General features: G+C 31.4%; 1 protein-coding gene across 1 annotated transcript in view; it reads left to right on the forward strand.

Moving 5' to 3' along the window:
• Nucleotides 1-14,863, forward strand: part of LOC308625870 (protein crumbs homolog 1-like) — a gene marked incomplete at its 5' end in the record, with an annotated part of 181,187 nt that overhangs the window by 12,245 nt on the left and 154,079 nt on the right. The window contains one exon of the mRNA XM_081250482.1: nt 7,089-7,279. Within this exon, the coding sequence (XP_081106608.1) occupies nt 7,089-7,279 (191 nt within the window). The remainder of the gene's footprint in view (nt 1-7,088; nt 7,280-14,863) is intronic.

A 14,863-nucleotide genomic window follows, 5' to 3' on the forward strand; every position in this document is an offset into this window, starting at 1 on the left:
TCAAAGGCTTTCCTTTTTTGTATCCAAGTGTACTGATATTTTCTCCAAAGGTTGTACAATTTGTGGTATGTTTAATAGGGATCTACTTGAGTTCTTCTAGTATTTGTCTCATCTTTTTATTCTCAATTAAGAGATTGGTCCATCAGTATGATTTTCAGCATAAGATTTGAGTTGGGATCTCCCACCAAATGCTCTTCTATTTCCCAAATGTAATTGTAGGGAATATTTATCTCCTTTGATTGAAAACACATCTTTAAAATAAGGGACATATCATAAATGGTAATATTTGTCACACACAGTTTCACTTTATCATTGCATATTATTCTCCATTAATATATATAGTTCTACTTTATTCTTATTAATATTCCATTGTATGGAGGCTTCATTTTTATTTAACCAGTACCCTCTTGATGAAGATTTAAGATATTTTAATGTTATTGCCCTTAAAAATTGTGTGTTTTAGATGTAGAATTTTGAGTTTTTTCATACTTTATTTCATGGTAGGAAATAATCGTTTGTCCTTTGAAAATTATTTTCATGCTAATTTGTATTTTTGTGGGTGTATTTCCTTTTGGCTTCATAGCCTGTTTCTTTCCCACAATATTTGTGTGTTTATTAGGAATCTCCTACATAGTTTTCCTATGTATTTTCTCTATCTATTCCATTACTTGTCATGGTGCATAAATCTTGAATCTCCAATATAAGGGCAGACTTCCATCACTGCTCACACAAGAGTGAGACTTTCTGAATCAGAAGAGTAAAACAGGTGGGGAAAGGGGCTACCCTTTCTTTCCCAGCCCCTCTTGACCACCAACACCACACCCACATCCTATGCAGTGTTACAGAGTCCTTAGTAATGTTGAATCACAAAAACCTCAGTCTTTTGGACTTGTTCATGCTTGACCCCTCATTTTGCCAAGTTAGAGTACAATATACTACCATGATTTTTAATATACACTTTAGATTTCTTTTGCAGCATTCTTTTCTTTACCTGAGGAAATAGGAGTGGTATTAATTGTTAGCTTTTTTAAAGGGTTTGGAATTTTGCATTACCTTTAAAAAATCTTCACTTGTTTCATGAATTTGGCACCATGTCTAGTTTTAGCCCTGATGTACTTTTCTTTCCTATATTGATTCATTTGCACCTTTTCAGGCAGTTTCTAAGACAATGGTTTTGTTTTCCTGTTTTTCAGTGCCCTTGTTTCCTGGAAGTACTACCAGACACATTTTCAATAAAGAAATAAAAGTTAATATTTACTGAAACAATCCCAATTTTTATATTTCATAATCTTGTTTGATTTGTTGAAATAACAGTGAAAGAGTGTATTTTCTTTACAACAAAACATTCTATGTCTGATTAAATTAGGAATCAAACAAAATATTCTCCCTATTAACTACTGTAAACCCATATTCAATCATGTAAGTTTTGAGAAAGAAAACAGTAAATAAAAATTGTATTGGAAGTAAACATTAGGGATGTTAAGTAGTCATCATATGCATTATTATATGTACACTTCCACAGCCAAGGGATCCCTTTTAGAGAAAAACCAAAGACTTGGTGGTAAAACGAGCTATACTTTGGAATTCATGGCATTTAGTGTCTATGTGATTTTATTCTGTTGTCCTCTTGCTATAAGACCTTGGTGAAGTCACTCTAACACCCTTTGGCTTGTCCTCATCCTTGTGAGTAAAATAAAATTGTTGGACTAGATTCTTGTTACCAATGTTTGCTCCATGAACTAGAAGTTTCAGGATCACCTGGGGGTTTGTTAGAAATGGAGAAACACAGGCCTCATCCCAATGAGTTTGAATCTAAAATTTAACAAGCTATCCCCAGAGTATCCACATTCAATTTAAGTTTTAGAAACAGTGCACTATATTGGTAGGTTTTATTCAGAGCTAGACAAAGTTCAAGAAATTCTATGATATTTAATAGGTCTTTGCAGGGCGGGGTCTAAGGCAGGTCTAATAGGTCTAAGGAAGGGCTCTAATGGGAACCATGTTCTGTTTCCACTCTTCAAATGGACAGTTCCATGTTTACTTGTTTAACATGTTTCATTTCTCTAAGATCTTATTTGAAGAAAGTATTAAAACAGCAGTTAAAAATAAAACATATGATTCAATGAGACAAATGCTATGATAAAAATGATTTCAGATAGTAACTTTCTATACTTCAGGGAAGTTCAGAGATCTCAGGACAAAGTTTTGGATCTAAACTGTGTATGTATATATGTATGTATGTATATATATATATATATATATATATATATATATATATATATATATATATATATATATATATATACACTTTAGGATACAATACAACTGTCAGAGAGCTAACTTGCACATTTATTAGTCTAAACAGTCCACAATGAATACATCATTGCTCTGTTATTCTACAGTCTTGTACATTTCCTGACTTGGTGTTTTGAATACAAGTTGAGTGAATGTTGGGGTCCAGATCAACTTTCTAAATTGCCCTGGTCTGCAACATTACTCCCAACTTCCCCCTCTTTCTCTAAACATACCAGCCTTTTGTTTCTGTCATTTTCTAAATTAAAATTTAGTGAATTCTTCTCAGGAAGCACTTTATTATATTAAATAGAGTATAGAAAAGTAACATAGATAATGATGAGTAAAGGGAAAGACATCTTCCTTAATTTTTGAACGAGGAAACATCAAGAACTTTAAATGATAATTTGGTTTTTTCTGAAAAGAAATTGTTTTTTTATTTCCCATTAAGCCTTCTAATTAATTTAGTAAAATATTCTTGTAAACCCTAGAGACAGAACTTTTGGCAGTCTAAAAACTCTTTCTTCCCATTGGAAATATAATTCAATTAGTTTATGTAATGCTTTCTAATAACTCATTCTAAATTTACCTCACCTTAGGGCTAAGAGGGAAACATGTTTCCACACCATTCCCTGTGGCATCCTACATCCATAAAAATAACTGCAGTACCTGCCTCAAGTCTAAGTGCCTTTGGTTATCCTTAAGGAGTTCACATTTTCAGCAAAAGTAGAACAAATATCAGAATGGTATCCATTTATATATAAAAAAAAAACATACATTTAACTCTATCACAGGCAAATGTAAAGATCACCATCTGGGTTGCAAGCATAACTTGAGCTTTATACTCAAGTGCACAGCCAATTTCTTATTGAAAATGACACTAATTAAACTCTCTGGTGGTTTTGACAAACCTTTAATTTTCCATTTGATGCATGATATGAATGCAAGGGCTCCCACATTAGCCTTGTCAGTTTGAGTTTTTATTGTTATGTTAACACTTCTTAAAAGTCACTAAATGTTTAAAAGCATTAGTGTCAACTAATGATAGTTCTAGAAAATATTACTTTCCAGGGTAAAATGTTAAAAAAAAACTATCTTATGTTTGTATAGGTAATTACCTTTGAAGATGTACTAACTTGAGAACACACAGTGCAAATGAATCATATTTGTATATATTCACTAACAAATTTCGTGTGGACAACATATACAGAATACATTTTTAAAGTTTTACTAATGATGTCATAAAGTTCTATAAATTATTTCTCAGAATTATAGGTGCAAATCTTTTCAGAGTTATCATTACTTTGAAAATAGGTGTCATACCATGTTCAAGGCAACATGTTCGGTGCTTTCCAGAACACCAACAAGCATATAATATGTAATAATGAACTTAAGAAGTATATAGTATGATTTAGTAGACATTAAATATACTGGAAAACTCATTTTCTATACTAAGCAAGTTCCAAATGACTGAAATAGAGGCTGACAAGTCCTTTGACCTTCAGAGTGTAAAGGAAAGAAGATACTATTTACTGAACAGTTATTATGTCTCAGGAACAGGGCTAATTGCTTTATAGTCATTATTTTATTTAGTTATCATAGGAACTTTTATGAGGTAAGTGAGATTATTGCCATTTTATGCATAAACGAACCTACAATAAATTGAATACCTTTGTTGATTGAGTAAAAGTAGGAGACGTATACAAATATGCTAAAGATTGAAAAGGAAGAGACAGATATAATCCAGGTTCCTCTGACTCCATGACACCCCTCTGCTTCTGGGATGATAGGCATTAGAAATACTGGACATAAATTTGGATACATGCATAGGAATACTGGCTAATTAAAAGGTTATGATTTCATGCACATTAAGACTTCTGGATCAAGATGGCAATATATGAGGCTCTGCATTTTGCTCCTGCCACAGATGCACAGCTATACACAGAACAATTCTTCCTCAGAGAAATCCAGAAACTAGCTGGATAACTACTACACATTGGTAACTGAGAAAACATGCACATTGAAATGGATAAGAAAGACTGAGACACACCCTCACCATAAACCCCAGACCTGCCATAAAAACATACAAAAGGAGGGGACCCTTAACTCCCAGCTTTTCCCTGAGGAGTGATTGGTTTGGACACTACAATTGGTATTCCAAAATTTTAAGTGTAAAAATATAGAACTTTTATATGCATTCAAAGTTAATTTGTTAACATCTTAAAATAGACAAAATATTTTAAAAGTGTGTTTCTATACACTAGCTACAAAGTATTAGAAAGATAAATTAAGAAAACAATTCCATTCACAATAGAATCAAAAAGAATAATATACTTAGGAATAAATTTAACCAAGTTGGTGAAAGATCTGTACACCGAAAAGTGTAAAATGTTGATGCAAGAAATTGAAGACACACACAAAAATGGAAAGATATTCCCTGTTTATGGATTGGAAGAATTGGTATTGCTAAAATGTTCATACTACCCAAAGCAATCTACAGATTCTATTCAACACTTATCAAAATTCCCAAGGCATTTTTCAGAGAAATAGATCAAATAATCCTAATATCCGTATGGAACCACAAAAGACTTCAAATAGCCAAAGCAATCTTGAGAAGAGAGAACAAAGCTGGAAGCATCACACTTCCTGATTTCAAACTATATTACAAAGGTATAGTAATCAAAACATTATGGTATTGGCATAAAAACTGGCACATAGACCAATCAAACAGAATAGAAAGCCAACAAATAAATCCACACAAATATATTCAATTAATTTTTGTTAAAGAAGCCAAGAATATACAATGCAGAAAGGATAGTCTCTTGAATAAATGAGGTTGGAAAAACTGGATAGCCACAGGCAAAATAATGATGCTGGATCCCTATTTTACACCATCACAACAATCAGCTCAAAATGGATTAAAGACCTGAACATAAGACTTAAAGCTGTAAAACTCCTGGAAGACATATTGGGTAAGCTCCTTGACGTTGGTCTTGACAATCATTTTTTTTTTAAATTTGACACAAAGGCAACAAAAGCAAAAATAAATAAATGGGATGACATCAAACTAAAATGCTTCTGCACAGCAAAGGAAACCATCAGCGAAATGAAAAGGCAACCTATAGAATGGGAGAATATGTTTGTAAACTACATATTGGATAAAGGATTAATATCCAAAATATATAAGAAACTCATATAATGCAATAGCAAAAAAACAAACAAAAAATAACACAATTAAATATGGGCAAATGAATTGATAGGTATTTCTCCAAAGAAGCCGTACAAATGGCTAACAGGTATATTAAAATGTGCTCAATATCACTAATCACCACAGAAATGCAAGTCAAAACTACAATGAGCTATTGTCTCACACCTGTTAGTATGTCTATTATCAAAAAGAGAAGGTAACAAATGCAGCAAGGATGTAGAGTAAAGGGAACCCTTGTGTGCTGCTGGTGGGAATGTAAACCAATACAGCCACTTTGGAAAACAGTATAGAGGTTTTTCAAGAACTTCAAATAGAACTACCATGTGGTCCAGCAATCGAATTCTGGGTAAATATTCAAGGGAAATAAAACTATTATTTGAAGAGATATCGACACTCCCATGTTTGTTGCAGCATTAGGCACAATAGCCAAGGTATGAAAACAATGTTAAGTGTCCATGAATAGATGATTGGATAAAGAAAATATGGTGTCCATATATACAAAGGAATATTATTCAGCCTTAAAAAAGAAGTAAATCCTGTCATTTGTGACAACACTGATGAAACTGGAGGACATTAGACTAAGTGAAAAAAGCCACACTGAAAGACAGATGTACATGACATCACTTATATGTGGATTCTAAAAAAATTTCAATTAAAAAAAAAAGTAAAGCTCATAGAAACAGAGAGTAGAATGGTGGTTGCCAGAGCCCTGGAGGGTTAGGGTTTGGGGGGAGGGGAGTTGGAAAAATACGGAAAGGTTGAAAAATGGTAAAAACTTTCAGTTATAAGTTGAATAAGTTCTAGGAATCTAATATATAACATGGTGAATATAATTGATAATTATGTACTATATAATTAAAATTTGTAAAAGAAACACTTGTGTTTCACTAACTCCACCTCCAACAAAGAAGTTAATATGTGAGGTGATGGATATGTTAATTAACTCCATAGTGTTAATTAACTCCATAACTTTGAATCTTTACAAAATGTTTATGTATATCAAATCATCACACTGTACACTTTAAATATATTACAGAGTTTTTTGATCAATTATACCTCAATAAAGCTGAAAAAATATATACCTGTTAATACTGATGAAAAAAGATTATAAATGGAATAAAAACTCAGATATTATAGATGCTTTTTTTAGAGGAACATAAATCAATAGTGAATTGTCTGTTCTAATTATGTGATCAAACTCAAGATTCCTTTGAAAGTTACTGAGACATTATTAATCATTACCCACAGACAGCAGAGTTAAACTGGGGCTATGCCAGGCAAATGGGGATGTATGGTGGATACTAAGGGTCAGTGAACTCCTGGTATTATGCACATAACACATAATTTAATAAAGTCTAATAAAGTTCTTTTTCTTGAAAAATCCACAATGAAACATTTGACAAGTATTTCTGGTGATAAAAGTTAAACATCTATTACTAGAAATAAATATTTCAGTTTTTAGAGGAAGGGAATACCAGATAAGCTTGCATATCGGTTTCTGAAAAATATTTAAATAAAAATATAATTTTTATAAGATTTCTAGTCTTAACACTAATAATCAAATTTGATTCTCTATTTCATAATTTAGGACTGCACATCCATCCTTTGTATGAATGAAGGCTTCTGCAAGAAGACAGCCCATGGCTTTACTTGCATTTGCCCAAATGGTACATATTGTGAAGTAAATATTAGCAGTTGTACTGAGCCTGAACTGAATGTGGTCCTCTGCCTTAATGGAGGGATATGCGTTGATGGACCTCGACACGCTTTTTATTGCAGGTCAGTATTTATTTATCCACAAACAACTACATATGTATTTATGAAAGCTTGTAAACATCCCTCTAATAATGCACTCTGAAATGCAGAAACTAAGTTTTAAGTAAGATTTTGTCTTTAGAAATATAATCCCAAATTTGAAATCAATTCTAAAAAAAAGCATTGCTTATATATTTTACCAAATACCATGTATTCATATCAACCTCAAGTCAAGCTCCCAAATTTAATCAACCCTCATTTTGTAACTTTTATATCTCCTCTCTTTCCCAGAATTGGGTTCTTATTCCCTTTCTTAAATATTACACCATATGAATGATTTACAAATAGTTCATATTTATAGAATGTTTCTTAAGCAGAGATTCATTTACCTTCTAAGATCTTAACAATGATAAAATTTTTTATTTAAGATATATAAAAACAAATTAATCTGTCACTGTATTTTTAAACCAATTATTAAGGTATCTTTTTAAAATTCCTAGGAGATGAATTTTCATTATCTTTGTTATTTATGATTTTGTAAAATATATAATTGGTTGGTCATTTGAGAATTTAGTCATTATCTTTTCAATTTGTAAAATATTAATTGAACCCAGGTATGTAAAAAAAAAAAACTCACTGTCAGTCTGATTTGTGAGAAGTTGAGGTTAAGTTAAAAACTGTAAGCAACTGTGTCTGTGTCAAAATATCTTACATTACTGAAAGTTTGACCATGTGTATTTTGCAACATAATTATTCAATAGTAATGTTTATTATTATTTCTATATTTTATCAGTTATTTCTCTTTAAATTATTAATATAAGTTGCCTTACATTCAATACTGCCACTACTATATTTTTTTTTGTTCAATATCTACGCTGTGTTCTTGGCCTTTTATTTATTTTAAACCATGCTGTATAATTTTATTTGGACTGTATTTCTAACAAGGAACACATAGATGTTAATTTCACATAAACCTAAGATTATTTTCTTTCTTTTAGCATATGCACACAATATTTATTACTATGACACAGGTTTTCTTTGTTACATATTGCCTGATGTGCCATTTTCATTACTAATGTGTGTGTGCATGTGTGTGTGTGTGTATGTTACCTCGTATTTTGTATTTTTGAGCTTGGATTTTGCTTACTTTACTCTGGCGGTATATAAAGTATAGAAAGTAAACCTATTTCTAATATCAACGCTAATTTCAAATAATGAAATTATACAAATGATCACTTGGCCACAACAAACTCCCTCCAGGTTATAACCTAATCAGCACCTGGATTAGGTCAGCAACTGTACATTGACAATTTATCCTCAAGAAATATAATATTACAAATCAAGATTCCATTCATGGGGTCTTCCCTGGTGGTGCAGTGGTTGAGAGTCTGCCTGCCGATGCAGGGGACACGGGTTCGTGCCCCAGTGCGGGAAGATCCCACATGCCATGGAGCAGCTGGACCCATGAGCCATGGCTGCTGAGCCTGTGCATCCGCAACCTGTGCTCCACAACGGGAGAGGCCACAACAGTGAGAGGCCCGCATACAGCAAAAAAAAAAAAAAAAGAAAAAGAAAAGAAAGAAAGAAAGAAAAAAGATTCCATTCATGAAAACTTTTATGTTAAATTGAAAAATTAGAAATAAATGAACCTAAAGCTAAAAATATATGTTTTTACAACATGAGTAGTATTTGTTAAATCAAGCTCTATAATAGCTACTCTATCATTGTTCCTTTGGGGGATATTATTCGTGGCTAGTTAGGCTGACTTGCTTAAGGTGTGAAGTTGACAGAATTTGGAATGAAGACACTTGCCTCTTCTCCTGGGCATCTCCCAGGGGCAAGTGTCAGCATTCATTATTGCTACACTGTTATTCAAATTCATTTAAATGAGTCATCTGTTTTCAAAATTTTCACTGCTGATGCAAGCTGCGTGTAATTCCCTGAAAGTCTGTGAATGGTAGCTGCCTGAGGAGGTGTAGATTCTAGGGGACATGCACAGTGACTGGGTGGAGCCATCAGAGGTGGTTCCAGGTTAGCACAGTCCTCAGACAGTCTCTTTACAAAACAAAACTCATACACTATGGGAAGGAGAGTTTTGCAAGTTAAGTCATCAGATTTGTATGTGGGTTAAGAATTAGCTTTTGATATAGTTATTTAAACCATAATAAAATAATGATGTTTTTTAAATTTAATAATATATAAAATTTATTGTTTTTATCCCTATTGTGCATTCTTCAAATTGAATTTAAATAATCTTACTCTTAAAAATCTGATCAACTATTTTTTTTCTTGTCTTCTTTATGCTCATTTTCCTTCAATGTTTATATAAATCATAGTTAATATCTTGGTTCTCATTGCTGGCTTATTTGTTAATCAGCTCACAAAACTTTGTTTGATTTTAATTGGGAAAATAGTTATCTAAACCTATAAATTTTCACCTTAAGAATATTTATCATGAAGTCTTTTTTTGTCATAAACTACCTTATTAAATTATTTCAGCCCTCAAAGATCTGTAGAATATTCTATACGATTGGTTCCCTAGTGATTTTAGGAGAATACATTTTCTTCCAATTGAAATCTCATGTTTGTAATCACATCTGAAAAAAAAGAGTGTATTACCATTTCAAATTTCCTGGAGAATCTGAAAATGTCGACCTAAAATAGCTTGTGATTTTGGCTTCACATATGAATTAGAACTTGGTGAAGTTCACACTTCTTAGATCTTATGTTGACTGAGGATTATGCATTTGATGCTTTATTTTGCTTTCATCTCTGTCACTGAAGAAAATAGAGCAGAGAATGGCCTACTTTCAAGAACATTATATTTTATGAATGTAATTGATTCATTTCCTTCTTGGAAGCTGACTTGGTTTTTAACTTCTTTAATTTAAAGAGATGTGTGAAATATTTATCCCAATGACTGGCAAGTTGAGAAATTACAATTTAATCCCTTTCCCTTTTATCTTTGATGTTTAAGCATTTAATTGGAATATGCCATGTTATATATTTTTCATTTATTTCTTCATGTCTGAAAAGTTTTCTTGTATTATTCCTCTATTATCCTTTTGTGCATTAATACTGGTTCACTAATTCTTCTTCAGGTACTAATATTTGATACATATTGCAAATCACAAATTTAAAACTTTTCATGCATTTCACTTTTTTCTTTTTTTGTATCCTTTTAAAAAAAATATGTTCAATTCTAATATTTACTTCTCAACCTCTTATCTGACTTTCTGAATTTTTTTCTTATAAGAATATTATTTATGTTCTTCTACTTTTCAGTGCATGTGAACTCTTAAATAGGTATTTTATTACATTATAAATGTAAAGCCTGCTTAATAAACCATATTATTATGTTCTGTTTATAAAGTAATCTATTTCAAGTGTTCAATTTTTCAGTCATCATTACAGAATTTTTTAAGTTGATTCAGAGTCTCAGTTACTAACATTTGTATGCCTGCTCTATTGCTGTTATCCAGATATCTCGTAAGACCACTTTCATATCCCAACTATAGTGGCCAGATTCTTCTTCCTTGAATCACTCCTGTGTCTACCAGACAGTTGTAAGTGAGAGGCCAGACCAGTTAAGGCCTGGAGAGGAAGTGCTGAGCAGAGGTGCACCTGAAAGAGGCTATTCCACTACATGTACCGTGGTTGCTTAGACCGAGGGTGAACTTGCTGAGCACGAAGTGTCCATTTAAACATCTCCACATTACTATTCCGATTTTAATTATTGGGCTTCTCCAGGTCCAAGGTGTGTCAGATTTCTAGTGTGTTCATCACTGATTTTTCTCATTTGATTATTTTAGATTATTTTGTAACTGCAACAATGATGTATAATGTGTAGCTAGTATTAATTAATCTTCCTGAAGTAGTATAGTAGTTAAATTCTGAAAGGCATAGACAGTCTTTCAATAGAAAATAAAAGAATGAAAAAAGAAAAATGATTATTTAAACCTAAAGACAGTAAAATGAATAAGCCAGTGATATATAGCTAGTTTCCTCATTACTGTGAACAAATAATATAGGTGATAGCGCTTTGAATACTGACATAAGTAAGTTAACCATTTCAAGTAAAATAAGTTAGCATTAGTTTTAGATAAACCATTACTGGGCTGTTAGGTTCGTAGTAATATTAAATGTTCAAGTAAATTCTATATCCATACTTCTGAGATCATTTCTGGAGAAATGAAAGGGGATTTCAAACAACAAAACTTATTTTTACTAATATATGTGTTAAGCAGTTCAGACTCTTCAGTGAGTAAATTTATATTGCCCAATGAAGAGATATCAAACTAACAACATGAATGTTTAAAATACAGAGAAAGATGTGATTGACAACTGATGAAATTTTTCAAAGTTTTTGCAATTCACACACTATATTTGTTATCTAAAATAAATGAAAATATATTTTTGTTCAGAAAATACAGTATCTTAAGATTGCATTTCTAGTCTTAAATGCAAATGGATGTTTCTTATTTACTCATTGAATTTTAGGGCTGAAGAAGATTATAGAGATAGATGAAGACACAAAGCCCTGAGAAGGTTTATACTCTGTCAACTGCCTAGAGTCACAATTACTGGGAGAGTACATACTAGAATCCAATGCATTACTCTTTTATTTTTATTAAAGTACTTTTTAATTTAAAATACAAAATATAAAAGATACAGTAAAATATATATATGGTAAAAAAAGAGGAAGCATACATAGTCAGATATCATTACTATTCTCTAGATGCAGTTAGATGTGTGTTTTGTAATGTACATCCTGGTGCAAAGTTTAAAGACATTAATGACTTTGTTCAGTTTAATAATAGCTACTTTCAGAAGCCCATAAGTATTATTAACCATGTGTAACAGTTTAATAGCATTTTAATGTGTTCAAGTTTTATTAAAACATAAAAAACTATGTTGAAATTACACTAAAATACAGATTAGAATCACAGAGCAGAGAACTATAGAAAGAAGTAAAGACAATATACATAACTATTTTCTTTGGCACAATGTAGATTGTAAAGAATATAGCAAATAATTTATAGCAAAACACTTAGATACAAAGGTACTTGGTTTTGTTTTTAATATGTGAAATCCTATTGCAAGCATTTATTCCCTTGGAGTTCTCTGTCTCTGGCTTTGTAGAGCCCCCTCCATCCTACATGACTTCCCACCCTGTAGCTGCAAATGTCCCTTTACTCTGATACTTTCTTCCAAATCCAACTCTCCTTGGTCATATCCTCCATATTCTTGAAGTATTTCACATTCTTTCCCTTCTCATTCACCTAAGCATCATTACACTTTCTTCCATGAAATTATCATGATGGAGCAGTATTAATTCATATCAATACTGACTGTATTATGTTAAAAGGTTGGTAAACAATGTTTAATTCCTCACATTAGTATCTTTCCTTTTACAAAAAAATCAATAAAATCAGTAAAAACTAGTGAATTTTTAATTATAGGACTTCAGCAACCATAACGTACTGCTAAGTGAAACATCTGAGATAAGTAAGACTTCCTGAATCCACTCATATTATCCATGAGGAAGGATATATGATACTTCTCTATATACTTGGATAGAAAAAATCAGGGATGAAAGCTCAGAGATGGTAGGTAACTTGTGAAGGTTACAGGGTAAGGGTATTTATTCAACAATAACCCTTTTTCAACAATCATCAATCACATTTGCTGCTAGTTAATTGGATTTATAACATGGAATGAAATATCTGTATTTTAACAGCCACAGTTAGATGATTTTCCAGTACATAGATATTACATTTTTAAAAATATTAGCTGAACCATGTAATACTTTAAATTTAAACTGTTTTTAATTCTCTCACTCCAAAAAAAAATAAACCTTTGATCAAGAATAAAAAAATAGGGCTTCCCTGGTGGCGCAGTGGTTGAGATTCCGCCTGCTGATGCAGGGGACACGGGTTCATGCCCCGGTCCAGGAAGATCCCACATGCCACGGAGTGGCTGGGCCCATGAGCCATGGCCACTGAGCCTGCATGTCTGGAGCCTGTGCTCCACAATGGGAGAGGCCACAACAGTGAGAGACCCACGTACCACAAAACAAACAAACAAAAAAGAATCAAAAAATAAATTAATAATAAGAAAATCCATTTATGAGAACAATAAATTACCTTATTTTGCCTTATCAAATATTGCAAGGGATAGGATAATAAGTAGGACTAACTTTCGTTAGGAAGCCTACTGTAAGGACATTATATTTGATATTTTAGCACATGGCTTCAGAATGTGAAGAGACTCAGTTTTTAAAATTTGATGGTTTTGATTGTTATACATGAAATGCTTTAATACAATATAATTTTACATTAAATATATATTTTATTCATCAAATTAGTAGATGTTTTGCTATATTAAAATGTAGGATATATTTCCTTAACATTTATTTTCAATTTTATTTCACAAAATACAATTGACTCCTTTTGATGACCCTGTGAACAATCACAACACATAATAACCACTAAATATTTTTCTCTGCCTGTGCTTATAGACAATCACTGGAATTTCTAATTTCCTTGCGGTATTTGTTATATTATACAGTACACAATTTTTCTACAAATGAAGTGAACTGCTAAGTCTTTAACACTTGATTACAGATTTTTCAAACATTATTAATAAATCACCCTAAAATATAAATTTACTAAATATACATCATAATAAAAAAAGTAGAATTACATTAAAATTTATATAACTTTGTAATTGAATTTAAACATAATACATTGTATTTTTTTCTCTGTTTAGTGTTGTTATGATATATATTTTTCTTTGTCATTCCACAGGTAAATAAGTAAAACTCTACTATTAAACATTGAGCATTTGTATTGTAGTTTACCTTTCAAAGTTTCTGGCAATAATACATGACCAAATCATTACTTTTTAAAATATAAACCTAGATTATTTTAAACACAAAGCAATGTCAAACACACCAAATGTGATTGTAAAAAAACAAAGAAAACTGAAGTTTTTGTGTTAGAAAAGTTAAATTAGTGACAGAGAAAACATGTTTATTCCATATGAGAGTTATGATTCTATAAAGTGCACATAGAGTTTGCTCTATTTCATCAAGATTTAAATATGTGAATTTTTATTCCAGTTGGAGACACAATTAACATCACTTTAGTTTATTAACATATATATAAAATAAGATCACTCTCATTTAATCTAATAAATACTAAATCTGGTAAGTATTAAAGAATATTAATAGTCTATTCTCATAAAATTATGAACTTTGGTGACTGCTATATTTTGCAGGCAAATATTCAGTTAATTAAAAAAACAATATTAGAACTGGGGAAAACATGAATTTATGGTAAACCTAATTATTATATAATTTAATTCAACAAGTATTTCTTGGAAAACCACTTGTACTAAACAATATCATTGAAGTTGGAATCTCAAAGTTTAAAAATCATAGCCTAATTTATATTGCCTTAAAGAAATTCCCATAAATTATAGACTGTTGCAGAAGTTAGTATGTACATGATAAGTTTTTGTAGGATAATTGTGCCATTTCAAACTTGAAAATTAGTTTTAATCTCAAATCATAGATGTGTAAATTCTTTGTGCATCTTGAAATAT

The sequence above is a fragment of the Mesoplodon bidens genome, assembly GCF_964165515.1.
Source record: "Mesoplodon bidens genome assembly, chromosome: 12".
Classification (NCBI taxonomy): domain Eukaryota; kingdom Metazoa; phylum Chordata; class Mammalia; order Artiodactyla; family Ziphiidae; genus Mesoplodon; species Mesoplodon bidens.